The sequence below is a fragment of the Engraulis encrasicolus genome, chromosome 3 (genome assembly GCF_034702125.1).
Source record: "Engraulis encrasicolus isolate BLACKSEA-1 chromosome 3, IST_EnEncr_1.0, whole genome shotgun sequence".
Classification (NCBI taxonomy): domain Eukaryota; kingdom Metazoa; phylum Chordata; class Actinopteri; order Clupeiformes; family Engraulidae; genus Engraulis; species Engraulis encrasicolus.
The window spans coordinates 22,587,925-22,615,644 of record NC_085859.1 but is presented as its reverse complement, the minus strand read 5'-3'; the positions used below and the strand labels follow the sequence as shown (position 1 = coordinate 22,615,644).

Sequence of the window (27,720 nt, the reverse complement as noted above, 5' to 3'; positions counted from 1 at the left end):
TCACTGTCCCACAAAGTGGAGTGTGTAGGTCAGCTGATGTCCATTGTCCCATGCGTACAGGACCTTCTCCTTAGGGTTATAGTCCACCTGTGTGGTGAAGGCGTACAGGTTGGTGAAGGGCAGCCTCGGCGCGGCCTCGGTGCCCGTGTGCGTGTCGAAGGCGTACGCCACCTCCCCCTCGCGCTGGTTGTAGGCGTCCACAGCGTACAGCACGCCGCACACCAGGAAGCAGTTCCCGTAGGAGTTGCGGCGCAGGCCCGTGCGGAAGGTGGTCTCCTTGCGCATGCTCAGGTCGCCCGGATCCAGCTTGCTGATGACGATGACCTCGTGCTGGCTGCCGTACTCGTAGTCCAGCGCCGGGTAGATGACCCACAGGCCGCTCTCGTCCACGGCAAAGTCGATGTCGGAGTGTCCGCGCCACTTCCAGGGCGTGGTGTCCTCGTAGACGGCGTCGTGCAGCAGCGTCCAGGCCGCCACGTAGCGCTGCCTCAGGTCGTACTTGATGATGTTCTTGGTGAAGGCCCGGTTGTAGTAGAAGGCGCCGTCGTAGACCACGTGGCCTGTGCCGATCCAGTTGTAGGGCAGCTTGAAGAGGTTACTCCAACGCCCTGCCCGGAAATGACAGAATATAAAAGTATTATGCGTGATATATAAGATAAACTATATTTTCTTTGCCAGGTTGAGAAGGATGCTCCAACGCACTGCACTGAAAAAGGCAGAGAATGAATGTTGGTCAGTGACAAATAAGAGTCTATAATAATAATATAATACTTCTATAATGTACTAGCCAGGCCGTGCCCTCCTAGTGACGCAACAGCTTCAGCGTTGCTACCAGTCAGGTCAAGAGCAATACAAGTACTTTCTGAGTTCCCGCAAATACGGGAACTCATCCCACTTTGTTGGGAAGAAAAAAATCATTAGCTAACCAAGGGAGGTCATTTGGGAAATGTAGTTTGGGAAATGTTAATTGTTATGCTCTTGGTCAGACCAAGTCTCAAAGAGATTTGAAAGTCGATGATAATCAGGCTAATAAAGACTCGTATGTACAGTATAGTGTGCAATGTTATACTAATGAAGAAGAGGTTAATGAGTCTTTTTCTGCTTCATATATAGCTGGACAATAAAATGGTTGTTTGAATACACATTCAACATTATTATCACAGGATTAAATTCACACAAACTTGAAAACAATGTAGTACTAGAGGAGGTGACTGCCAGACAGCCACATAAATGTTTGACAGGGTTGTTTAAAACTGAGCAGAATAAATGTTTAAGGAAACAGGCTCAGAGATTTCCCCTCTCAGGACACATACGGTCATTGTTACTGTTAGGCAGGCCAAACCATACAGCACACGTCGGCAGAGAGGCTGGTGCAGTGTGTGTGTGTGTTCTATCTTACATGCGTGGACACCATTGACAGTATACTGGTGGACACACACAGAGATACACAGACACAGACACAGACACAGACACAGACACAGACACAGGCACACACACACACACACACACACACACACACACACACACACACACACACACACACACACACACACACACACACACACACACACACACACACACACACACACACACACACACACACACACACACCACTGTTTCCTGTCCTTTGCCTTTGTCTGAACAAACCCTACTGCATGCATGTCAGACACTTTTAGTGCATGACTGTACTCTTAAGTTTACAACTTAACAACGGTCACCAAGACCTCAGCCCTCCTTCCCAGACCACATAAGGAGTCACTTCAAGTCCTTATAATTTGTCATGTTCACCGCACTTATATTATTCTGCATGGCCACAGCGTGATGTCATAATCCCAGAACAGCGGGCTCACCTTGCTTGAAGTTCTCCAGGTTCCGGAACTCCACCAAGTTGTTGCCATAGTAATAGTTGGTGACGTAGATCTTGGCGTCCCTGGCGAGCGGGTCTTTCATCCACGCCCCCTCGTTCCGGCCGTAGCTGTGATGCCTCTCCGGCAGCTCTATGGAGGCTATCGTGCCTTCACAATCTGTGGTCTTTTCTGAGAGGGGAAAAAAGTGATGATATATTCATGATGGGCTCACTAGGCTATCTAGAACAGGAGTGTCAAACTGAAATTCACATGCAGCGTGCCAAAATCTAAATCTGGGGTGAAATCACCGGCCGAACTCAACATTTACTAGATGACAAAGGAGCATGCATGCACTTAATATACAGGTAGGCACATTTCATAAGTACTCATTCCCAGCCTATGGTAGTTGAAAATTGTTCCTGAGCATCTTCTGTTGCATATGAGGATGAGATATTGCATTGTCCTGGGCCCATTCATATGCATGTGAGACGCCACATTTTATGTTCAAGTCATGTTAAAGTGTACACAGCAAATTCTGCAGTGTTCATTCAACACTTAGAGAGTTGATTTGACATCATTTGGACATAAATGAACTCTTTAAGTGTTGACTCAACACTGCAAAATTTACTGTGTATTAATGGAGTATGTGGGCCAACTATAATAGACATCTGAAATTATCCTGCGGGCCAGATTTGGCTCCCGGGCCTGAGTTTGACATTCTTGCTCTAGACTATTGTGATAAAATCAATAACCCATAAGTCCGACAAGACCAATACATGGGTTCTAAGAAAATGTTTTCCCCTGACTGCGCGAAACTAACTGAGCACAACTCAACCTCTGATTGTTGGAAACCGCTGTCGGTCAAAAAATGAGTTCACGTGGTTGGCTGCCAGTGTCTTGCCCCTCCTCACAATATCGTGTTTACAAGCACGGTGAACCCATGTATAGGATGTCAACAGTACATGTGTTGTCTCCCTGCTGCAGGCTGAATACCTGATTTACTAGGGACCACATGATGTCCGTCAGCTTTGCCGTCTCGTTCTGAGGCAACTGTAGGTGCTGCGTGTCTGTGGAGCAGTGGCTCATCTGTTGAGTCAGGTATTGGGGCGGTGGTGGTGACTGGGAGGGCATCAACGTCCATCTGTGGGTGTTCCACAGGGGTTGTCGTAGCAACGGTGGTGGTAGTGGTGGTCGTGGGGCTACTGGTTGAAGAGGTTGTGGCTGAAGTTGTTGTTGTTGTTGTTGTAGTCGTTGTGGATGCTGTCGTTGTTGTGGTTGGAACAGCCGTGGTGGACACGGCTTCCATGGTCTCCAGGACAACTTCGGATCCCTCCTTGCTGCCTTGTGTGTGGTGAGCCGTGTGGGTCTTGGCTGAGCTCTCTGAGAGGGAGACAGCGAAAGAGAGGGAGAGACAGAGATCGAGACAAAGATAGAAAGAGCGCAAGACAGAGACAGAGAGAGGGGGTGAGAAGGACAGAGAAAGAGAGAGAGAGAGAGAGAGAGAGAGAGAGAGCAAGAGAGAGAAGAAGAAGAAGAAGAAGAAGAAGAAGAAGTTAAAAGAGAAGAAGAGGGAGAGCATTCCAGGACGCAGGGGAATATTAGACCAACTATGGGCTCTAGGGTACCACTCTGATGAATTCCTGTCCCTCACATCAAAGCCCTTCATATAATACATGCAGCTACAGTACGAATGCTCCCATACTTCCGCCTGCCTGTTCCGTCTGCTCCTCATTCCCCCTCTCCCTTCTTTGCTGCTCCCTCTTTCCTCCTCTCTCTCCTTCTCCCTTTCCCTCCCTCCCCCTCTGTCTCTCTCTCTCTCTCTCTCTCTCTCTCTCTCTCTCTCTCTCTCTCTCTCTCTCTCTCTCTCTCTCTCTCTCTCTCTCTCTCTCTCTCTCTCTCTCTCTCTCTCTCTCTAATCCAATACTCTTTTACCCTGAATGCCTGTTTCTCCATCTCTCTGTGTCTATCTCCATCTCTCTTTCTCCACATTTCTTCTTCTTCTTCTTCTTCTTCTTCTTCTTCTTCTTCTTCTTCTTCTTCTTCTTCTTCTTCTTCTTCTTCTTCTCTCTCTCTCTCTCTCTCTCTCTCTCTCTCTCTCTCTCTCTCTCTCTCTCTCTCTCTCTCTCTCTCTCTCTGAATGCCCCCCTCTCTGTTTGCCTTTACTTTTTCGTTCTCAATTCTCACGCTTGGCTTAAGCGACACATTCTTAGCTCTCCTCTCCATCCGAGGCCATGTAAAACATATCACAGAGTCAACACTGGGAACTCAAAAGAGGTTTTATGTTTTGTAACGTCGCTGGTCTCCTTCTTCAAAGGGGCTGCCATGATTAGATTCTTCTTCTCTTGAAGCACTGAATAAACATGCTGGGAGCTATGAAGAAGCGAGAAGGCCAAGGACAATACTCGCTACTCTATTCCAGTAGAAGTGACACTTGAAGACAGTGATTGATTCATAGCAGAAAGGCATTTAAAGTAGCCTATGATGTGTTGGACTATCAAATGTCACAGAACAAACAAACACATGTACAGCGACGCCACAAGGCATAAGCAGAGTAAGCAGAGCGCTTAGGGCCTCAACCACTTTGCCCCCAAAATTGGGGCCTCCTAAATTGAGATTGACTAAAAAACGTATTATTATTATTATTATTATTTAATTATGAGGGGGGCCTCCTGACCAGTTGTGTAACACAACTATTTAAAATGGCTGGGGATATGTTTGTTAAGCTGATTTCAAGCATAAACTGAATATGCTTCAGGTGCTCATAAAGATCATGGCCAGACCTGTTGAGAAATCTACTGAACTTTGGTTGCATGAGGGGCAGAGGGACATAGAGAAGAGGGACAATCTGTACACTTTTGCTGCTCACCGATTTATTCAACACAACGCTTCGAATAAATCATGAGCAGCAACACTATGCGGAATTTCCTTTTTCTTCTACGCGTCTTTGCTTGATCCAACACCTGTTTTACTAGATGTGCGCGCACACTCCTTATACTACTTCTGGACAGAGGGGTATAGTCATCCAGATCTTTACATAGGCCTACCTCTGTCAGCTTTTCCTTGTGTGTTAGATGATTCTTTGTCCTCCGTCCTGGCTGCCTTGTAATAGGTGATACCCCGGATCACCCCAGGCTGGAGACCCAGGGGCTTGGTCTTGACAGTGGGGTCAGGCTTTACCGGCTTGGCTGCTTTCAGGGCCTCCTTCTTGGGCTTGACGGGTTTGTCTTTGGGAGGCTTGGGAGGGGGTTTGGATGCAGGGCCCTTCTTATTGATGGCTTTCACTGTCTCCTTGATCTTTGCCTGCGTTTTGGTCTCTGTGTCCTGGAAAACAAACATAATATTGTGTATAAGACTGAGACATTACATTACACCTGTGATTCTCAACCTTTGTTGAACAAACGCCCCCTTGACCTCATTATAAGCCTCCCAATGCCCCCTTGAAGTCATCATAAGTCTGCCAACGCCCCCCTTGGTATTGAAAAATAAAAAAGACTAATGCCCCGCAATGGGAACCAAACCCTGCCCCCACTCAGCTGTGTAGTTCTGAACGCGCCCCTGGGGTTCCCTAACACTGCGTTGAGAAACACTGCATTACGCTTTTATCCAAAGCAGCTTGCCAGGGCCGGAGCAGAGGGGGGGGCATAGGGGCCAGGGACCTCTGGCCTCACCACTTGGGGGGGCCCCCAGCCAGTGGCTTTCGATTGCCAAACATCTTGTAGGGGCCCCATTCTACGATATTTCGTGGGCCCAACGCCTCTGACACATCTACGGCCCCCCCCTGTCCCAATACCAGTGCTCCGCCCCTGCAGCTTGCAGTTATTTACAAGGTATTGGTTACAGTCCTTGGAGTAGTATGGGATAAAGGGCCGTACACACACGTCGCTACTAGTTACTCGCTCGCTCGCTCGTCAATGTGTTCCAGCGAGACTCGCAGGCGAGTACTGTACAAGCGATGCGATGTGGGCGCATCCCGAGTTGAAAATATTTTAAGTAAGTGAGTAACCAATTGGAATGCAGAGTTCGGTACTTCTTCCTGTTCATTGGCAGTTAAAGCCACGGGAACTTTCAGTGAACGTTCCATGAAAGAGTGGCGAGTAGAACTAGGCGAGCAAGCGAGAAGTTAGTAATGTGTGTGTACACCGCTTATGGTGCTTTGCTCAAGGGCACGTCACTCATGGATTGTGGGTATAGGGAGGGGAACAGTGAGATTCGAACCGGCATCCCTCTGATCTAAAGCCCAACTCCTTAACCATTACGGATATGGTTACCCTCTGAGATAGACAAACAGAGGGACAGTGACAGATATATTAGGCCTACCTGTGCCTTCTCAGGAGCTGCGTCTTTCTGCAGGAGCTGCAGGCCCAGGTTGGAGATCTCCTTCTTGATGCTGCTCATGATGTCTGAGTAGTTCTCGTAGCGCTTCAGCTGGTTGCTAAGGGTGACTATGCTGTCCTTCACAACCTCATTCTCTCTGCTCAGGTTGGTTTTGATGGTCTACATGGGAATTCAAGAAAGAATCAGAAATGTTTTATCATTACAAGGTAATGGATAAACAGATTTTAAGACCTTCATGGAGAGTCTCTATTATATGCTAACCAAGTCTGTTTCTTTAGGTTCTTAATGTCATAACAATGTTGTTAATGTTGTAATATTGTTAATCACATAGGCCTACTAATCAGTTTCGACAGTAAATACTTAGGACTGTTGATTTAGTAATGCATAGGCCGATAAGAATTCTGTGACATGACTCTTGTGTATGATAGTGCGTCATGGCAGTTATTAAGGTGATAATCTGCCATGAACCACCATAGTCAAAGAGTCATTTCACAGTTTTTTTTTTGGTAACACTTTATTTTAGGGATACATCTATTAGCACTAATACATACAATGTCCCTGTATAAGTAACTTGTAAGGCATGTACAAAGCAAAATCAAACATTTGTTAGGCATGTATTCACAAATGTCTTGTTCATGCACAATAAGGGATTCATTACCAATTTAACCTTAGTAAGGACCTAGTAGGCCTTAGCGTTTGCTTAGTACATGCCTTACAAGTTACTTATGCAGGCATTAACATTGTATGCATTAGTGCTAATAGATGCATCCCTAAAATAAAGTGTTACCGTTTTTTCTTCACATCTTTGTTTTTTTTAACCTGCCTTTCTTCTGTGGAAACTTTTCTGTGTTAATATATTTTTCTTTCTTTTGGGGACTTTCATAGGCATGAGTATGAGTAGATATGACAATAGAGAATGAGTATGAGTAGATATGACAATAAAACATGTTGCATCTTGTATCCTGTGCATAATGCGTGCCATGGAGGAGAGTTGTTGTGTAGTGTGTTACCTCTTCCAGGTTGTTCATCTGTGCCACCACCTTGTTCATGTAAGCATGAACCTTCAGGAGATCCATACTGTACAACGTTCCCTCCAGGAGATCCACCATCGAGTGAAGCTATTGCAAAGCACAAGCAAGCACAAACAGGGAAGAAATGATAAAGAGGGTTTTTTAAATTTAGAACTGAAACCTCTTGACCCGTTTATTTCTGCGTTATAAGGTGATAAAGTTATTGCACACATAAACGCACACACACACACCCATTAAGACCATGTGGTAAACAGCTATCAGCTTTGATCTCAGCGTGGAAGAGGCATATGGTAGTACCTTCTATCTTTCATGCACATCTTTTGGAAGGTGAGTTTGAGAGTGGACAGCGGCGCTGAAGCGAATGTGCAGCTGTGATAAATCACAACAATAACCAGCTCAACTATAGTACACATGTGTAGACGCAGATTTGTAAATAAAGGTCTTACCATACACATATGTGCAGATACGTAAACAGATGTGTATTTGTCAGACATAGGAGCAGCCGAAGATGTTGCCAGATATGTAATTGTTCACAAGATATTGGGCCCTTTCAGACCTGTAAATAATATCTCTCTAAAGGGATCTTTTTTGTGCCTTTCTTGTGACAGGATAGTTAGAGAAGCGACAGGAAATGAGGGAAGAGAAATAGGGAAGGTTCAGCAAATGACCTCAGGCCAGAATCGAACACGAGTCACCGGTGTATCAGTGCAGTGCCCAGCCGATTGAGCCGCGGCTAGGCCCTTCAAGGCAAGGAGATAATCGGCCTGGCCAATAAAGGGCCGATCACTCTGTCAACCCCCATGACAGGTACAGAGATAGCGTGAGTGGAGTGGGTAGCACTACACACTCTCTCCACACAGCAAGAGCCAAACACGAGTTGCCATTGAGCAAGGCATCGAATTGCATCCCATGGCTCAGGGTGTCTGTATAATGGGGCGAATACAGTATAGGAAAGTGTGGTCAGTGGCTTTTTGTAGATGGACCAGGGGCATAGTAGCAAATTGTGGGCCCTATGTACAATCAGCTCCTATGGATCCCCCCCACAGCCATATATCTGCATGAATCGGACACTGTGTGGGCCCCCTATATACTGTACATGGGGCCCTGGTGTCTCAGTCAAACTTTACCCCCCTGAGCGACACCCCTGAGCGACACCCCTGAGACGGGCTAAGGAGGATACCTTGAGCAGCTCCGGCGCTTGTTTCTTCAGCTTCTCCGTGCGCCACTCGTTCTCGCAGGGGTTGAGCGAGGAGGGCGGCGCCGTGCACGAGCACTTGCAGTCGGAGCCCGAGCTGACCGTCTCCACGGCGTAGAAGTCCTCCGGCCGCCCGCTACCGCCGCCCTCCCGCAGCCGGGCGCACGCCTCCACGCTCAGCGGGCGCATCACGCACTTGCAGCGGCAGTCGGAGCCCTCGGACGTCATCCGCACAGGCTCCACCTCACCAAACACCTTGGGGCGAGAGAGAGACAGAGAGAGAGAGAGAAAGAGAGAGAGAGATAGAGAGAGAGAGAGAGAAAGGAGGGGGTGTTTAAAAAAGTCCTTTATTGGGCCATTGTCAATAAATTAATACAAATCTCTCGTACATCACACAGAGAGAGACAGAGACAGAGAGAGAGAGAGAGAGAGAGAGAGAGAGAGAGAGAGAGAAGAGATAGGGAGGGAGGGAGATGACGCATCAGCAGAGACAGTCAGAGGTGGGTGAAATTGAGAGGAAATGGCATGGGATACAAATAAGACAGTGTGACATTAGACTGTCTGGAAGTCATGAGAAACAGAAATTAGGGAGGACAACAGGAGACAAAGGGAATTACTAAAGAAGGGGATATTTGAACAATGAGAAAAGACTCAAAAGACTCAAAAGAACAAAAAAACAAAAAAAGTTTGTGTGTGTGTTGGGGGGCAGAATGTGGTCCTCATTCGATTTTATACATTGGGGAGGGGGCCCTTTCTGATGACTTTGTCCCAGGATGGGTCAAAATCTGTCAGCGGCCCTGATCTCCCAAGTACTGCAGGCCTACAGCTTCCAGTGGCTGCACTGGAGTTCAGCATGCTGCTGTTTAGCATTCGGCTTGACCCCTCACCATCACACCTCGTCTCAGCAGCAACAGCAGTGCGCCAGAGAGAGCCGACAAGAGACCCTCTAACCTCTGGGGCCCTGGGATGTTTGATGTGTGCTTAGCCTCCTGTTCTGTTCTGTCTGTGAAACCTTTCCCCAAATGTTGAAGACTTGAGCTCCTTTCCATTCTCCAGCGCCTCTTTTCATCGCAGCGGTAGTTCTAAAACGATGAAAAAAGGGTCACCGTACATCTTGTCTCTTTTCTCTCTTTTCTTATTCTTTCCTCCTTGCTTGGTTTCTAGATGTTACATGTGTGTGCACACACACACACGCACGCACGCACGCACGCACGCACGCACGCACGCACGCACGCACGCACGCACGCACGCACGCACGCACACTTATTCATAGATGTTCCCTCTCTCTCTGTCTTTGAAAAGTTGTCCATCATTCTACATTTTCTTCTTCAAAGACAATCGGTGTATCTCTCTCTCTCTGTCTCTCTCTCTCTCTCTCTCTCTCTCTCTCTCTCCCTCTCTCTCTCTCTCTCTCGCGGCTCACCTATTGCCATGAATAATAATAGCATTTACTTAGGACGAGATTCACAGGAATTACTTCGGAAGACTGAAAGTGAGCCTGGGTCCCCTCCCTCCCTCTCTCTCTTTCTCTCTCTCTCACTCTCTCTCTCTGTCTTCCCCCCCCCATTCTCTTGCCGTCTGTCTTCCAGTTAAAAAGTCCATCCATATGGGAGACATTACTCCCTCTGTGAGCGTTGAAATGACTTCTATTACGCCACACGGTGCGCTTTGAAGACCGCCAGAAGCCTAAGCTCCCCTGTAAATTCCCGTTCACAAACTGCGTCTGCGTCTGCACCGGGATTTGCGCTCGCGTCTGTGAAGAACGTCCAGCCTAAACATCCCTTGGGTTATCGTTTTTAGACAGCGTGCAGGAGACAGATATCCATTTTCCACTCTCCTCCGATCATTAAACTATCACTGGTCCTCCTTTTTATAGCCTTTATATTTCACATCCCTGCCCAGATTTGGAAAAGCAGGTTCTCGTTTCCTTACCTGGGCATGTGGACTAGTAGATATACCTGTTGAGTTGAAACAGTTGTATGACCTACAGTTTATCTATGTTCCTATCCACTGCAAGTTATAACCTCTTATATCTTATCTTATATTGCAGGGGTAGGGAACCTATGGCTTGGGAGCCATATGTGGCTCTTTTGGGAGCTGTATCTAGCTTTTACTTATCTAGGGTTGCCAACTGTCCCTTGAAATACGAAATCGTCCCGTATTTACAAATAAGACTATATGTTCCTTATTGAGCAGAAATGGGACACGGGACGTTAAAATGCGTTTAAATGCTGGAAATTACATCTAAGAAATAAATGAAGAAATAAAAACATTTTCAGGGGGAGGACCCCCACACTCCCCCGCCATAATGAGTTCACAGTTGAGTTGACAACCCTATACTAACCTGTTATCAATAAAACTGAACAAGTTGACAGAACACTGTAAAATGTGGTAAAATATGGTATGGCTCTCACGAAAATTTATTTTTACAAATTTGGCCTTTATGGCTCTCTCCATCAAAAAGGTTCCTGACCCCTGTTATATTGACTCCTACAGTACTGCATGTAACCTTCTCAGGATGCAGTCTCGAAGTTCTTATTGACTTCAATCAAAGCAAAACTATTCTAGATTGCCACCTTTAAACACACACAAATAATATGTCCTATTTGCTATTTTTATTGATGTAGGCCCTATGGGCCCTAGGGCCTATGGTAAGAGTAAAATAATATTACCCAGTATATATTAGTCCTTAGACGTGTAATGCATTTGCTTGTGAGTGGCATCTAAGGATAGACCTTCATCAAGCAAAACCATTCTAGATTGTGCACCTTCATTTAAAACACACCAATAATATTACATTACATTACATATAGCTGACACTTTCATCTAAAGCGACTTACAATTATTTACAGGGTTTTGGTTACAGTCCCTGGAGCAATGTGGAGTTAGGTGCTTTGCTCAAGGACAATTAAGGTAAGTGTGGGATTCAAACTGGCATGGTGCCACCTCCCTAACCATTATACACCACGGCTGTAGCATCTAGTTATTTTTGTTAAAGGTACACTGTGTGAGATTTTTAGTTGTTTATTTCCAGAATTCATGCTGCCCATTGACTAATGTTACCTTTTTCATGAATACTTACCACCAGCATCAAATTCTAAATATTCATTATGACTGGAAAAATTGCACTTTTCATACATGAAAAGGGGGATCTTCTCCATGGTCCGCCATTTTTAGCTGCAAAAATGACTGTACTTGGACCATACTAGAAAATATTTGTTTCTTGCTTAGTAAACTTTCATGTAAAGATCAAATTTGGCAATAGGCAACACAGTTTCAATGAGCAGCATAGTTGCAGTACCTTTTTTGACCATTTCCTGCACAGTGTCCCTTTAAAGTATTCTAAAGATAAAATAATGTTTGTGGTGTGAGGTCTTCCGATGTGTAATATTGCAGGCCTACTTCTCTGTGAGTGGTATCAGTGTCTGCCGCCCACCTGACAGCCTTCCCCAGAAGTGTGTGTGTCTTCACATCTCATTTGTCACAAATTGGCTGATTTATTTTTACAGTGTGAACGGGCAGCAGCTGTAAAAGCTGTGTGTGTGTGTGTGTGTGTGTGTGTGTGTGTGTGTGTGTGTGTGTGTGTGTGTGTGTGTGTGTGTGTGTGTGTGTGTGTGTGTGTGTGTGTGTGTGTGTGGCCCTCTCACTATCAGTGAATCTTGATTGTGTGTGTGTGTGTGTGTGTGTGTGTGTGTGTGTGTGTGTGTGTGTGTGTGTGTGTGTGTGTGTGTGTGTGTGTGTGTGTGTGTGTGTGTGTGTGTGTGTGTCTGTGTGTCTGTGTGTGTGTGTGTCTGTGTGTGAGTGTCCCTCTCACTATCAATGAATTTGTGTATGTGTGTGTGAGCATGAGTGTGATCATGCCTGCATGCGTGCGTGCGTGTGTGCCTGTGCGCATCAGTGTAGTCATCCTATTACCTTACAAATACCACTACAACAACAGTACCCATATGAAAAAGAATTATATGATTCATATACTGCAAACATGCATGTTCCTTACATGAAATCGTATAGAAAAAATGTGCCAGATTTGCAAGAGTCACTTATACTTTTTCTAATATATGTCTATCATGATAGTCGATTATGGCCCCTTTTCGAAAATAAATACTATATGGAACTTATACGCATGCCATATAACATGACTGCATGCAGTATAAATTCTTATAAGAGTTTGACATGCCAACAATGCATAATACTATATTATATTGACTAAAACATATGAGAAAACGACTATATTCCTATAGAAATAATGCACGTTTTATGTTAAAATCATATTGAAGTCTTATTCAATTTACGTGTGGGACTCGGACCGCTACACCAAAGAGCCAGGCTCGTTGGCATGTTAGTCTGAACACACCCACAACCCTAGTGATGGTCACTCCATCACATTGCCTTCCCCTTCGGGAAGCGCACGCGTGCGCTTCACACACTCATGGTGTCCCTCACGCAACTGCCCATCATGCTTCTCCCATCCAATGTGCCCCATCATCAATGCTTCACCTATCACTGAGGTCCCTCACACGGGGGTAACCAATCCTGGGGGTCCCTCACATGGAATTACGGCTCACACACCATGAGTACGCTTCCGATGGCCTCACGGTACCATCCCACTTCTGACACCATTTATAGCGAAGGGGAGTAGAGTTGCCCAGCTGGGACTTGAACCCAGACCTTCTGGGGTAGTAAACCGGGACTCTGACCGCTACACCAAAGAGCCAGGCTCGTTGGCATGTTAGTCAGAACACACCCACAACCCTAGTGATGGTCACTCCATCACACGTATGTTCCGTACATGTTCCGTAGTTGGATTTTACAGACTTCCTATATTAAGTTTATATGAAGTTTACAACTTGAAATGTAATATTCGTATATAAATTTTATAAAGTTTATACATTTAATTATATGCAAACCTGATTTAATTTGTACATTTCTTAAACAGTTTCTGACACAGTTTCTGGGGGCGGGGTGTCTGTCCCACATTGTCCCTCCGAAGCATACCCCTTGTCCCCCCTTGGACTTATTAGCAGGTGGTCACCCTAGCTGGAAATAAGCTACAACAAATATTGCATGGTGCACCTTTAAATATGGCATACACATAGGGCCTACTGTAACATATACAACAACATGGCACAAATACAGCACACATCTGATTGGCATTCATCCAAAAACAGCACTATTTTCCAATCTTTTTACTTATACGAAATATATAAGCCCATAGTAACATAAATCGTGTATGGCATATATGACTGACAGCACTATTTTCCAATCTTTTTACTTATACGAAATATATAAGCCCATAGTAACATAAATCGTGTATGGCATATATGACTGACAGCACTATGTTCCAATCTTTTTACTTATACGAAATATATAAGCCCATAGTAACATAAATCGTGTATGGCATATATGACTGAAAATGAATAAAAAAATAGTTAGATTTGTATATGTGGGTTTGTGCCTTGTATGACCCTTATAATATTCTTATGGAACAGATATAATCCATATGCGTTTTTAATAAGACTTTTTCATATGGGTAAAACATCACACAGTAGTGCTAACACTGAACTCTTGGGAGGGACCGATTACAATCACATCAATCAACATTCCCACAGTGCAAGTGAAGTCCCAGTGGAGTAATACAGACTGTACCTGGGGTGCGTTTCTCAAAAGTGTCATTGCTAACTAAGTTGGCAACTTACTTGGTTGTAATGCAAGTTCCCATTGGCAACTTACTAAGTTGCTAAATGGTTAGCAACGACACTGTCGAGAAACGGGGTCCTGATGGAGGCAAAATCAAAACACCACCCTCAGCAGATGTAAAACAACCAATCAAGAACTGAAAAGGCAAATCAGAAACAGGTGAAAACCATGAAAGTGTGGAGAGGACATGTCAACAGCGGCTGTATATCAAACTACTGACCCACATTCTGTTGCATGCTTTGAGAATGAACAAGCTGAGGTCACCACAACTTGCTTGCTTGATGCTTGATGCTAAATCAGTTTGCTTGCCTAAACCAAGTCTCGCTTGAGTTCCAACGAAGTTGTTGTTTTGTGTGTGTGTGTGTGTGTGTGTGTGTGTGTGTGTGTGTGTGTGTGTGTGTGTGTGTGTGTGTGTGTGTGTGTGTGTGTGTGTGTGTGTGTGTGTGTGTGTGTGTGTGTGTGTGTGTGTATCTGCATGGGTGTGCGTGTGCGTGTGCGTGTGCGTGTGGGCGTGTGTGTGTGTGCATGTATATGTATATGTATGCATGTATGCATGTAAGTGTGTATGCAGGCCATGTCTACTTTGTATACCAAATAATCCAGCAGTCCATCCCTGGGCTCTGACTTACAATAAGAAGGTGCTGTTCCGTCCTCTCCTGTCCTCCTTCTGATCTCCTGTAGCCCTTAACTTTTAGGGCCGTGGGTTCGAGGGGCTTAACGGTCGTCATGTCCGTAATGAGAATCAGAGGTCGAGGGAAGGGGAGCGGGCCACATATGGAAGCGCTTACGGCCCGGGTGATGAAAGAATGCAGCGTTTTAGGGGATCCTACACTTGGGGATCATCCTCTCTGTCTGTCTGTCTGTCTGTCTGCCTGTCCGGGCTTCTGTTCTCAGTCGCGTCTGTTTTTTTTTCTCGGCCTGCACTAACAGGGCCCATGCCCATGACGAAAGGTGGTGAGCAATGGATGTGTCCGCTCCTCCTTGAAGTACGTAAGTGTCTCGGAAGAGATTCACTCAGGCGTCAGTAATGTACACATCTACTACCCATCTAAACAACAAGAAGTCCATGCCTTAACTACGTACTATGCTGTTGTGGGTTCACAGTCAGAAAGACTGGAATACACACATGCAGGCAGGCAGGTAGGCAGGCCATCACGCACATACTGTAGCCCCCCCAAACACACACACACACACTGCATTTGATGTCACAAGGAATCACGAACACACAGAGACACTCAGATACGCACGCACACAGACACGCACACACGCGCACGCACACAGACACGCACACACACACACACACACACACACACACACACACACACACACACAGACACACACACACACACACACACACACACACACACACACACACACACAGCCACAGCCACAGCCACAGCCACACGCACACACATCATTCGATGTCCCAGGGAATCTGGGTTCCAGCTTGAGGGCATATATACACATAACTGTATGAGTATAAACACACGTGTCTCCCACCGGCACGGAGCCGTACTGCACACATGAGCATCACATGTGGTTAATGCCTCACATACATCACTGTCTGGAGATGATGGGCTGTAGAGTTCACCCTCAGGCAGTCCAGTCCAGTCCAGTCCAGAGTCTAACTTCATTTGGGTTTTATTTCAGACCGGTTCCTTTAAACCTACAGTATAGTTGACATTTCGGGGGAAAATGTAAGCATTTCTTAGGTTTTGCAAGCAAAATGTATAACTAAAGGCCGCAGTGCTTTGTTGACATCCAAACAACCAGTCTGCGTTACACACAAAAAATGTGGTATGTGAGCAGGAGTGAGGAGATATTTTGGAGAAGATGGTGTCAACGCAGGTCAGCTAGGGTGGAATTACATTACCCTAAGAGAAGTTTTTATAAAAGTAAAATTTAAAAAAGTAAAAAAACAAAAAACTGTCATGCACAACACAAATCTTGTAATCTTGTACTAAATTTTGTAGTACCATGCGTCAAACATTATACTCACTACATACTCTCACACATTCCATGCACAGTGTTTATATTTGTCAGTGGAATGCGTATGTGTGCCTTACTTATATGTGAGGAAAATGAGAAATGGACAACTATCATGTGCCATATGTAACTGAGGTGTTCCCGTGCAGTCCCCCCTCCCCCCCCCACCCCCTCAGGTCTCGAACTCGCCACCTCAACGCATCGGTCCGGGTATGGGAGGTACAGCACGATACCGCTGAGCTAAAGGGTCAGTCCAAGCGCTACTGATACGAGGCATTGGAAGGGAGACTTACTAATGTTCCATGCCACACTCTTGGACTCCGTTACACATATAATAACCGTATAGTCCATATTTGAATCATTATGCTTTATAGGAAACTCACTGAAACAGAAGGTTGGACTTTTCAGACATTTAACTGAGGCCTGGGGATGTGGGCTTTAGCCTTGAAACCAGGGCCATTTTCATTTTTCTATAGAAAAGAGGGACTTTGGGCCCTTTTCTTCTTTTCAGACTATTGGTCATTGAATTTATAAGGAGGTGTTGCCAAAGCTGTCATTGCTGTCATCTGAATACCTTTTCAGCTGGGGGCCCTCGGCAATTGCCTAGTTTGCTTGCTTGGTTGTGACAGGGCTGCTGGCAACTAAGTAACTAGGTGTGCCATTGCACAGGAGGGTCAGGGTGGGGTCTTTCGAGAGAGGAAGTAGCCCAATTAGGAGCCACGCAGCACCTTGCCACACCTGCCACTCTCTCCGCAGAGGACCATAATGTGCCGCTAAAACCCCTCTCTTATTGCCCATAAACACTTAACATGCCCCCCCTCCCCCCTCCCAGACACACACTCCCCTTCCTCAGATCAGCTGTGTGTAACCGAGCCAGGCTCTGGGAGGGGCAGGAAACAAATGTAATGGCCCGCGGCTCACAAGGGTTGATTGATCTTGTTGCACAGCCACACACCACTCACAGCACTTGACACTGACAGCAAGACAGCATATAAAGTGAACAGGCTTCTCAAACATAACCCGATGATGACTCACACAACACATGTGGCTGCGACCATGACAACTTGACTTTCCATTCCAACTGAAAGCACTTGCAGACATTTCACAGAGGATGTAAATGTCTACATGAACATCAAGAGACAAAAGAAAAAGGGTGTCTGAGAAAAAGATGAAATAAAGGACCAGTTCTACCATTTTATTATTTAATTTTAATTTTGAATTAAATTTTAATATGCTGCTGCATTGCTCACGTTACCCTTGACTTGTCATTCAAAAAACATCTCAGAAACTGACAAGTCCAGGGTAGTGTGACCATTACAACTGCATGTTGATATTGGCTGAAGTTATCCTTTAATGTTTCATGGATGTACAAAGTGTTATCGTACCAAGAGACTATGTAAAAAATGTTATTTCATAATGGTCGTTCATGTACACTGTTACCTCATTAAATATGCTGATATGAAATACAGCCGGGTGGCTTCTGGTTTTGATCAATGGGATTTATAATCCAACAGAATTATTTTGATCCAATTTTGGAACTAAAACTCTGATTCTTCTGACCAGGGGTACTTTTCTAGAAAGCGTAGTTGCTAACTATGTTAGATACTTTGTTGGTTGCAATGCAATTTCCCATTGGCAACTACCGAAGTTGCTAACTGCTAACAACTACACTTTCCAGAAATACACCCCAGACTTCTGACTACTTTGAGTTCAAAACTCGGTTCAAAACAATTCTGTTGGATTATAATCCCATTGACCGAAACCAGAAATTCTGAGGTAAAAAAGTACAAACACTTTGAAAAGACCAGCATCAAGGAGTCACACCTTTACAGCAATAAGTCCCAGCCAACATGCTACCCTTTTGGCCCACAGAGCCTTTACTGAGAACATTTTTTACAACCCCTCAGACAGGGACAGAGACTCCCTGTATGACACACTAAACACACACATTTGTAGTTGTGTTGATTTGTTTTGTTTGCTTACTCTCAAATGAAACCGAATTTATGTCCGTAATTCACATTACTCTTGGTGGTGTAGAAAGTGACTGGGTAATTGCAGTGCACTCACTGAAAGGGGGATAAACACTTTCTTGTGGAGCGCAGTCACAAAAGCACACTGTCAACACACGCGCACACACACATGCACACATGAAGACACACACATGCAGTGCATGCTCGCACACAAAGTCACCATTAATACCTCCATGAAATCTGACAATAGGGTCTTTCTGAGGCTGAAAAGTAAGACTATACTTTATCACTGTGATCTGCTGCAGTTAATAGCCTTTGGCCTGTGTCCGGAGTAGGAGTAGGAGGACAGCATGCTGAGGTTGCTCTCCACAGGGCCATTTCAAGGCGCTTGGCGGCCCTAGGCAAAGAGGAACTTTGGGCCCCTTTTCGTTGTTTCAATTACTGGGGAGGGGGCCCCCCAAGAGAGAGATATAACAGTATCATTTCATTGCATTTTTTGTTAACTGAAATCACATGTTGCCAAACCCACAAAGTTATCATTGCTGTCATCTGGATACAGTAACCCGTCATTACCAGAGCCCCTCCTTCCCAGATGGGGCCCCCCATGCAATCGCCTAGTTTGGTTAGCAGGTTGTGACAGGCCTGGTTCTCCAGGCCTTATAGGGGGCATGAGGAGGGCTGGACTAGAGGAGCGTGGAGGGACCATGACATGACCTGCTCCTCCTCAGATGGCCACCACATCAATCACACAAGAGGACCAACAAGCTAAACACAATAGCACCACTTCAGAAGGCTCTCTTGACAACGAAGAACGGTCGAAAAACCCACACAAAACACAGTTTGTTGTGACTTCAAAGCCACTGCCCGCTGTGTGACAGTTTACTGTCGTATGGCATGTTGTAGCGCTGATTGTTTCGAACAAAAGAATATTTCAGATTATTCATCTTCAGACAGCATGTTGTATTGTATGGCTTGTCGTGCCCACTCGAAATCTTTTCAAGTCCCATCGAGATTGTTTTCTTAACTCGAGGGAGTTGAAAAGGTTGCTGTTTTTGTGTCCATATAATCATTACAGTTTGTTATTTACCTAACATATCAATCATTTGCTTTGTCAGTGAGTGAATGAGTTATTAATTGCCTTGCAACCGCCGTCTCTACAGAAATGTGGACAACAATGTGTTTTGTTGCCATCCAGTTAGCAGCTTAGTCGGTTGCGAATTGCATTGCAAACAAGTAAGTTGCTCACTTAGTTAAAAACGACACTGCCGAGAAACGCACCCCAGGTTGGCTATTCTTCACAACTGTTCTTTGCTATAGGCTAGTTGTGTCAACTGACCACTCAAACAGGTAAAAAAGGCTAACAGTAAATGACAGAACACATTTTTTCACGAGACATTCTTAAGCTGTGCCGTCTACATGTTAATCAGGCTGTGACGTAGAGAGCTGGGAGCAGGGGCAAACAATGGCTGACGTTTACATCTGCTGAAATGTTCATGGGTCAGTCTCTAATGCAGCAGCAGGGGACTACAAACACTGTTTGCTTGCCTGTGCTATGTATTTACAATGCAGCCCTCCAGAAACACTAGCAGTAGGCTACATGGAATGTGTATGTGTGTGCCTTACTTATATGAGGAAAATGAAGAATGCCTTTTTTTAATCAATGTTTTTTTGTTTTAAACATGGTGTTGTGAGGAGGGGCAAGATACTGGCAGCCAACCACATGAGCTATTGTTAGACAGCGGCTTCCAACAATCAGAGGTCAAGTTGTGCGCAGCCAGGGGAAAACAAAAAAAGAAAACCCATGTATATTCCACATATGAATCCTTTTTGTAAGTGTTATGTAGATATTTTCCCGTTATGGATCTGTAATACTCGCCCCCTCCTCAGGGAAGTACCCACAGCCTCCTACAGTATACAGGGGGTTACATTAGGCACTGGGTGTCAATTGGCTGGGGACAAGCCTTGAGGGCACTTGTTGATTTTGGGGACACACACACACATTCCAACGGGGCCTGTTTATATGTCACCAGAAGGCCCTTTGAACTGTGTGTGTGTCTCCTCTTCTGAAGACCACCAACAAAAAGGAGCAATATCACCAAAGAAAACCCGCTTCAAGCAGGCAAACTGGATATTTTGGGGCTTCAGGAGATCCGTGATTAACAGTTGTTATTTATTCAACTGTGACTTACAACCTGTTTAGGTAACCACAGTAAACATAGTAGGCCTACAGCAGTGTTTCTCAAACTTTTACAGACCGAGGACCACTTTGTCCCCCCCAAAAATGTTCAGGGACCACCTGTCAACGGAATTGACAGTTGACGAGTATTAATTTGACACTGATATTTTTGATGCAGGTCACTTTTTATACTTTTTTACTTTTTTATTCACAATTCAAGCCTGTCCTATTGTGGTGAAAATATGACTTCAGCTATATTTAGCTTTATAATAATGCTGCAGCTATAGCCTACTGCTAGCTTGTCTTGGAAAAGTAGAAATCCCCTCACGGACCACGGACCACACTTTGAGAATCACTGGCCTATGGGTGGTAATCCCCCAAAACACAGCAATTTCCTGTCTATTGAGAGGAGCATGCAAACATTGTGCATGTGTAGGATCAAAGGAGTTGAAAGGAACACGTGTGCACTGAAGGCAATGCCACTCGCTATTAAGCTCATCAGCTAGATTGCTAGATTGTGTCTGTAGCCAGTTCTGGATCTAGTTGTATAGAGAATACCAAATAAGCATCTATCGTCACAGATATTAGGTTTATGATATTAAAAATAGATGAATATCAGTCGAAAAAGCTTTGCACATGACTTGACCAACACTGAAATGTAAAATTACAGACAATGTTGAAGATAACCCATCTGCCACTGAGGGAGATTAACGTTAAGTTCTTGTTTATTTCAATGATTAACAGAGAGAAGTAGAAATCTCCTTTTAAGGCCCTAAGACAAGCTCTGATGGGGAGGGGAGGGGGCACAGAGCACTATCTTGTCCATATTCAATCTGATGCCTGAAACATTCTTCTTATGTGACATCATTGCCAAGGCACTCCCACCGAGGCGAAGAGGATAGCCTCATACTGTATACGCAATAAAAAAGGACTCTACGATTCATGCCTTGAGGATATCCATGCACGCAGGACTATTGTGATTGAAATCGTGCTGTTTGGCACATCTAAAGATGAAATCCTCCACAACGGAAACAGCTAGGACCTTGACATAGGGTTTATGTCAACCTTGTAGGACCGAGGGCATGAGGAGATGACATTTCATTGGCTGCATGGGCCTGTCCGTAATAGCTTTGAGACAACATTTTTGTTACTAGAGTCTGTCTGGCCAGACCTCAGCCATCTCAAGACTCTCTTAATTTTGGGAACACGAGACAGAGTCACTGGGTTTACCGTGATGATGCGGTGAATTGAAGGTGAACGACCTCTGATATGTTGAGTTTTATGTGTATCCCATAATGCACGCCATTCCACCAGTGGAATGCTGTAATAGTAGGGATGGCACAAACCGCACCGAAAACCGAAACCGTACAATTCACACACATACCGAACCGAACCGTGCAATCCATTGCAAACCGCAATTCATGTACTGCACAGAAAAATATGTAGAACAGAGATTCTAGGAGTATCTTATCCACTCTCTCTGATTAAAACATTAGAGTATAAGACCAAATCAGAGGATGACACAATGAAAATCAGACCATTTTCACATTATAAGCCTATACAAACCATATGTAGAATATTTAGTGATAAGTCCGATTGTATTAGCCAGTGCACCATTTATTATGAACTAAAAAAGAAGAACCGTATAGAACCGAAAACTGTGACCTTGACACCGCGATATGAACCGAACCGTGAATTTTGTGAACCGTACCACCCCTATGTAATAGTCATTGAAAAGTTAACATATAGTATATACTACACTACTATTGTATGGCATGGCACAGGCCTTTATGCACTACGACTTGGTCATTGCCATTCTGGTAACAGCAAATGTATAACACCATGTGTTAACGGGTTAACTACATCACCACCATGCCAAAACACCCACAGATTTACTCACATGTGAGCTCACTTACGCCCCTTCAAATGGTAGCCTAAAAATATTATCCAAACAACTCGTAACAAATTATCATGAGTAGTACGTAGGCCAGATACAGTAAGTATAGGCCTACTTTATGTAGGCTACATGCATATCGTCAGACACTGCGTAACTGTATCCAACTTACGGTTCACTGTACAATATAATATTGTAATTTTATCATGAATCCAAAAATAACTTTTCTCCTCCACTTTTCTTCCTCTGTCTGTCCTCCTTTTGACCTCTCTCTCCCTCTCTCCTTCACTTCACTAGATTCCTTTGGTTTGTTTACCACCACAACAACTTGGCAGGTGCACCCGTCCGTTTCCCACGCCATCTCCTCCCCTTAAACATGCTGGCCTCTTCACGAGGGGAGACCAGAGAAAGAAAGAAAGCTTCCGTCCAGACTAAAACACCAGTCTGTCTGTTTGAGGACTGGGCACAGCCATTAAAAGCTTATAAATGAGATCTTCACAAGCTTCAGACTTAGGAAGCTTATAATTATTATTTCCGGTCCAGCCGACAAACGTCTTTTGTCAGAATATAATGCACTCTTAAGAAACTGCATTTCTGTCTGCTACGGGATGGAACTTAATCACAAACATCAACAATTGTGCAGTAAGGGGATGCGGACGCTGTCACCTTCTCTGATTGCATACAGCAACTTACAGTTCAGTATTCTGGAATGTTACTATGTGCAACATGGGATGGCTTTGAAGAAAGAGTTCAACTTTGTAATAGCAGCTACAGCTGTGTTGGCAGCATTGAGTAATAAAATTGACACTACAGTAATGACATATACGAGTGACACTTGAGCCTAGCCACTGAAATCGTTACACAGTTGGGACTGTTTTCCTTCAACTTTGAACAGAGATCCTTAACAACTCTGAACTAAAGTCCTTGAATATTTAAAACTAAGGTGCCGTTACATTGGGGGCTGAGGTCACTGAATGCTTTAGATGTTTTTAGAAGTCCTTACACATCTACCACTGATGTCCTGAAAAGCTTTAGACTAAGGCCATTAGAGACTTTGGATGAGGTAAATATGAAACCTGAAATTGAAGAGCTTACACCGTTGAGGCTGTACCCTTTATACGCTTGTACGCTTGGTGTGGGGGAGAGAGGGAATGATGATGGGAATGCCGCCATAAACCCCCCTCTGTGTGTGTGTGTGTGTGTGTGTGTGTGTGTGTGTGTGTGTGTGTGTGTGTGTGTGTGTGTGTGTGTGTGTGTGTGTGTGTGTGTGTGTGTGTGTGTGTGTGCGTGTGTGTGCATGTGTGTTACTCTGGCAGTGGTGCGGTTCTAAGCAGTTTGTGTATGGTGTGTCGGGTTCAGTGTATGTGTAATCGTTGGCATTTCTCTGAGTCACTAAAATAAATAGGAAAGGGGTCGGATATTTTTATATGGCTGGTTAGATTTCAAACACCGCTCACACAAAGCCAGACTCATCAGATAGAAATTTTTTTTGAAAAGCAAAGCTGCCAGGGATAGCCTACATGGTCAATGTTCTTAGCCTGCGAGGCTGCTTTGCTCTCTGTGCTGTGTTGCTGTGGGTGTGTGTGTGTGTGGGGGGGGGGGATCCTCTGGGGTGTTGGGCCTACTCGTCAATACCCATTGTACTGACCAAATCACTTCACAAAATTCCCCGCTGGTGCGTTCACCCATACGACATTGTTTTCGTAACATAAAATAATATTACTTCTGAGCCCGACCGCCCCTTTTTATTGCGATTCAGCACGAGGCACAGCCAGGGCCGTTTCAAGGTATTCGGGAGGCCCTAGGCAAATAGGGACTTGGGGCCCTTCATGCTCTTCAATCCATTGGGGGGAGTGGGCCCCTCCAGAAAGATTTTGATAGCAGTAGCGTTGCACTTTTTCGGTCATTGATTTTATAGGGTATTTCCACATTCACAAAATCATCCTTGTCATCATTTCAATACAGCTACATAAGCAGGCATTACCAGGGGCCCCTGTTCAGCTGGAGGAGCCCTAGGCAACTGCCTAGTTTACTTGCCTGGTCTTGACAGGCCTGGGGTGCAGGCAGCTAGCTTAAGCACTCTGGCATCGGAACACGCACACCCGATGCTTGGATAACCCCTCTCTTCCGCCGCTTGTATTCAAACAAGCACCGGGTGAGTCATCGCGTCCCATAACAGCGTCGGCGTAGGCGACCCTGGCGGCTATCGGTTACAGTGCAAGCGGCGTGAGGATCAGGCACGGAGGCCACGCAGCAAAACAGGGATTATGCTCACTCTTTCTCTGTCTTTCTCTTTCTCCCTCTCTCTTTCTCTCACCCTCTCTCTCTCTCTTTCTCTCTCTCTCTGTCTCTCTTCCTCTCTCTCTCTCATTCTGTGTGCAGGGTGGACCGAGTCCACTCTTTGAGAGACAACAGAGGATTTTTTTTGCCCACAGAGTCCCACAGCTGTGTAAGCAAAGAAGAGCTTGTGCTCACCCCCAATAGACACACACCCAGGAGACAACACTGGCCACCGGCCCACACACACCAGACACCAGAATCAGAGCACAAAGCATGGCGGACAGGGCCGGTGACAGTTTCTGTTGGGCGCAGGACAAAATCACTCGAAAGGGCCCCTCTCTCACCACATGTAATGTAATGGGGTCCCAATTCTGAGCCTCCCTTTCTGTGCCCGGGACAAATGACCTGCTTGTCCCCCCTGTCAGTGAGCCTGATGGCAGCGGCGGCGGTGGTGGTGATGATGGGAGGGGGGTGCTCTGTCGAGATAGGCTGCCAATAGGCTGTTAACATTGCCCAAATCCAAACTCTGATCCTAAAGCATATTTATGAGCTCAGCTCGACAGGTAGATCATGTCGACACAACAGGGTCAGGGGGTCTATGATGAAGGCAGTATGGAAATGCCTTTGCTTGTGTGTGTGTGTGTGTGTGTGTGTGTGTGTGTGTGTGTGTGTGTGTGTGTGTGTGTGTGTGTGTGTGTGTGTGTGTGTGTGTGTGTGTGTGTGTGTGTGTGTGTGTGCGTGCGTGCGCGTGTGTGTTTCTTGATCATGCGTGCAAATGTGTGTGTTTCTGGATCCTCTCAGGAGATCTGGTGCTAGTGCATAGATTTGTTTGGTAATTCGACACAACAGTGAAAGCAGTGTACAAATTTGACTCATGAGGCACATGGAATATTCAGTGCCCTGACGGGGTTTCTGTGACAACTAATGTTTGTGCTTTGCACAAAATAGACGTGCTGGATATTTCCAGCGATTGGTGACAATGAGGGCAGGGAGCATTTGTGGTTTTTTTGTTTTTTTTGTTTTAAGTATTTTTTAGAGGCTTTTCAGACTTTATTGGTTTTTGTGAGACAGGATAGTGAAGGAGAGACAGGAAGTGAGCTGGGAGAGAGAGATGGGGAAGGACCGGCAAAGGACCCGGACCGGGAATCGAACCCGGGTCGGCCGAGTGGTAAACGTGTGCCCTACCATATTATCCACGGTAGGGCCGCGTTTGTGTTTTTTGATTTTGGAATTCTTATTCTTGGGAGTAACCAAGTGTCTTAAGACACTGTGCTCTAATACTTAAAGTCCATTGGTCAAAACATCTTCCAGGTTACGAACTTGATACGCTTGTGTCAGAAATACTTCCAGGCCTGGAATGGCAGACAATGCTGTTGTCTTTTGTTGTATTGTGAATGACACACAATTTATAGAAGGTGGCAGGCAAAAATGCCTTGGCATGTTCTTGTTTGTGTTTGTTTGTTTGGGGCATAGTAGATTTCCCTCATCATTTGCCCCCTCGCATGGTGTGCATACTGTTTTTTCAATGTGGCATAGTTGATCACACTTTGTCCTCATACTTTTGATATCAGCCTTTGATTGAACAGGTGGAGAGACAGGTCTGTAATCATCCTACACATCACTCATAATCTCATTGGCCCTCTACGGCCCTATACGATGAGGAAAACACAATTCTCTGGGTCTGCCCCCCCCCCCCCTTTCTCTCTCTCTCTCTCTCTCTCTCTCTCTCTCTCTCTCTCTCTCTCTCTCTCTCTCTGTCTCTGTCTCTGTCTCTGTCTCTGTCTCTCTCTCTCTCACACACACACACACACACACACACACACACACACACACACACACACGCACACACACTCAGCCCAACCTTTATATCTTTGTGGGGCCGTTCCATACATATTAACCCTCAAAATAGCTAAAGAATGCTAAACTGTGCCCAAACCAAAACAATCTCTAACCATAACCTGTCAGTGAGAAAATGTTTTACTACACTTTTACTTTTACCAGTAACAACAAAACTACCCCAGCAAAAGGGGTCAAAACATGTGGGGTCCAGGATTTGGGCCCCACATGGAGCGAGGGCCCCAGCATGTGGGTGTGCTCCAATAGCCTCACAAAGGTAGATTGTTGTTCGCACACACACACACTCTCTCTCTCTCTCTCTCTCTCTCTCTCTCTCTCTCTCTCTCTCTCTCTCTCTCTCTCTCTCTCTGTCTCTCTCTCTCTCTCTCTCTCACACACACACACACACACACACACACACACACACACACACACACACACACACACACACACACACACACACAAATTACAGTGCCACTAATAACAACTAGGCCAACAACAACTACACTACAACTAACTAAAAATCATCATCATCATCATCATCATCAATAATAATAATACATCAGGTGACTGGAATAACAACATCATTTTCCCCATTTGTTTTAAGTTATTTTAAAACTCAAGTTAGGTCTACAAACTTTCCAACGGATCTATTTATTGCTGTGACTTTATTATTAAACCCTAAGCAAAACTTATATGGATGACTTGTCAGATTTCTGTGGAGTCACCGGGTCACCCTTTGGCGTGTTTTCGTATGTGTTCAAATGAAGGATATCCATTTACATCCATTTCTTGTAATGAAATATTTTGTTGACAGTTATCCAACAGAAACTTTAGTGCGCTGGGACACTACAACAATTGTGCCCGTGCGCACACGGCGCGCGTTTCTTGCCAAACATACATCCTGTTCAAGATCACATTGGTTGATACAACATGAGTGAATGAAAGCTTACACCCATCCAGCATACAACAACGCGAGCGATGCACAACATTTGGCTCCTTTCCACAGACGATGGCCAAATGCTCTTATTCAATGGCATCTCCAAATGGCACGTGCCCACCGCAAACGCATGCGTAAAACCAAAACAAATGCAAATAAACAATGATATATGCCTATAGTTCAGTTCCTATTTTATTGATAGTCACATCATCAATAGCACTCTGTGAATCATGCAATACAGTGAAATTAGATTTTTTTGTGGATCTCTTACCTTGCTGAGCGCAACAGCATCTTTGGCGAGGACAAGCAAACAGGTGAGAACGTAACTCCACATGCCTTCTACCCGAGGAGTTCGTGCAGCGTCTGAAAGTCTTTTTTGTTTCCCAAGGACAGCTAAATTATTTTTTAACTAATTATTATACTAAATTACACTAAATGTGTCAGATAAAGTTTTTCCCACTGATGCTGTCAAGTCAATGGTTCCATATGTTATATCTGAATGATGACTGCCGTAAGCATCCTCTGTGCTGCCA

General features: G+C 45.1%; 1 protein-coding gene across 1 annotated transcript; it reads right to left on the bottom strand.

Moving 5' to 3' along the window:
• On the bottom strand, window positions 1-27,720 carry olfml2a (olfactomedin-like 2A). Its single transcript, XM_063193578.1, has 8 exons — window positions 27,459-27,720; window positions 8,394-8,663; window positions 7,193-7,300; window positions 6,165-6,341; window positions 4,892-5,168; window positions 2,841-3,227; window positions 1,851-2,036; window positions 1-608 (listed from the first exon to the last, which is right to left on the bottom strand). The coding sequence occupies exons 1-8, from the start codon at window positions 27,519-27,521 to the stop codon at window positions 1-3; spliced, it is 2,076 nt and encodes a 691-aa protein (XP_063049648.1). The 5' UTR covers window positions 27,522-27,720.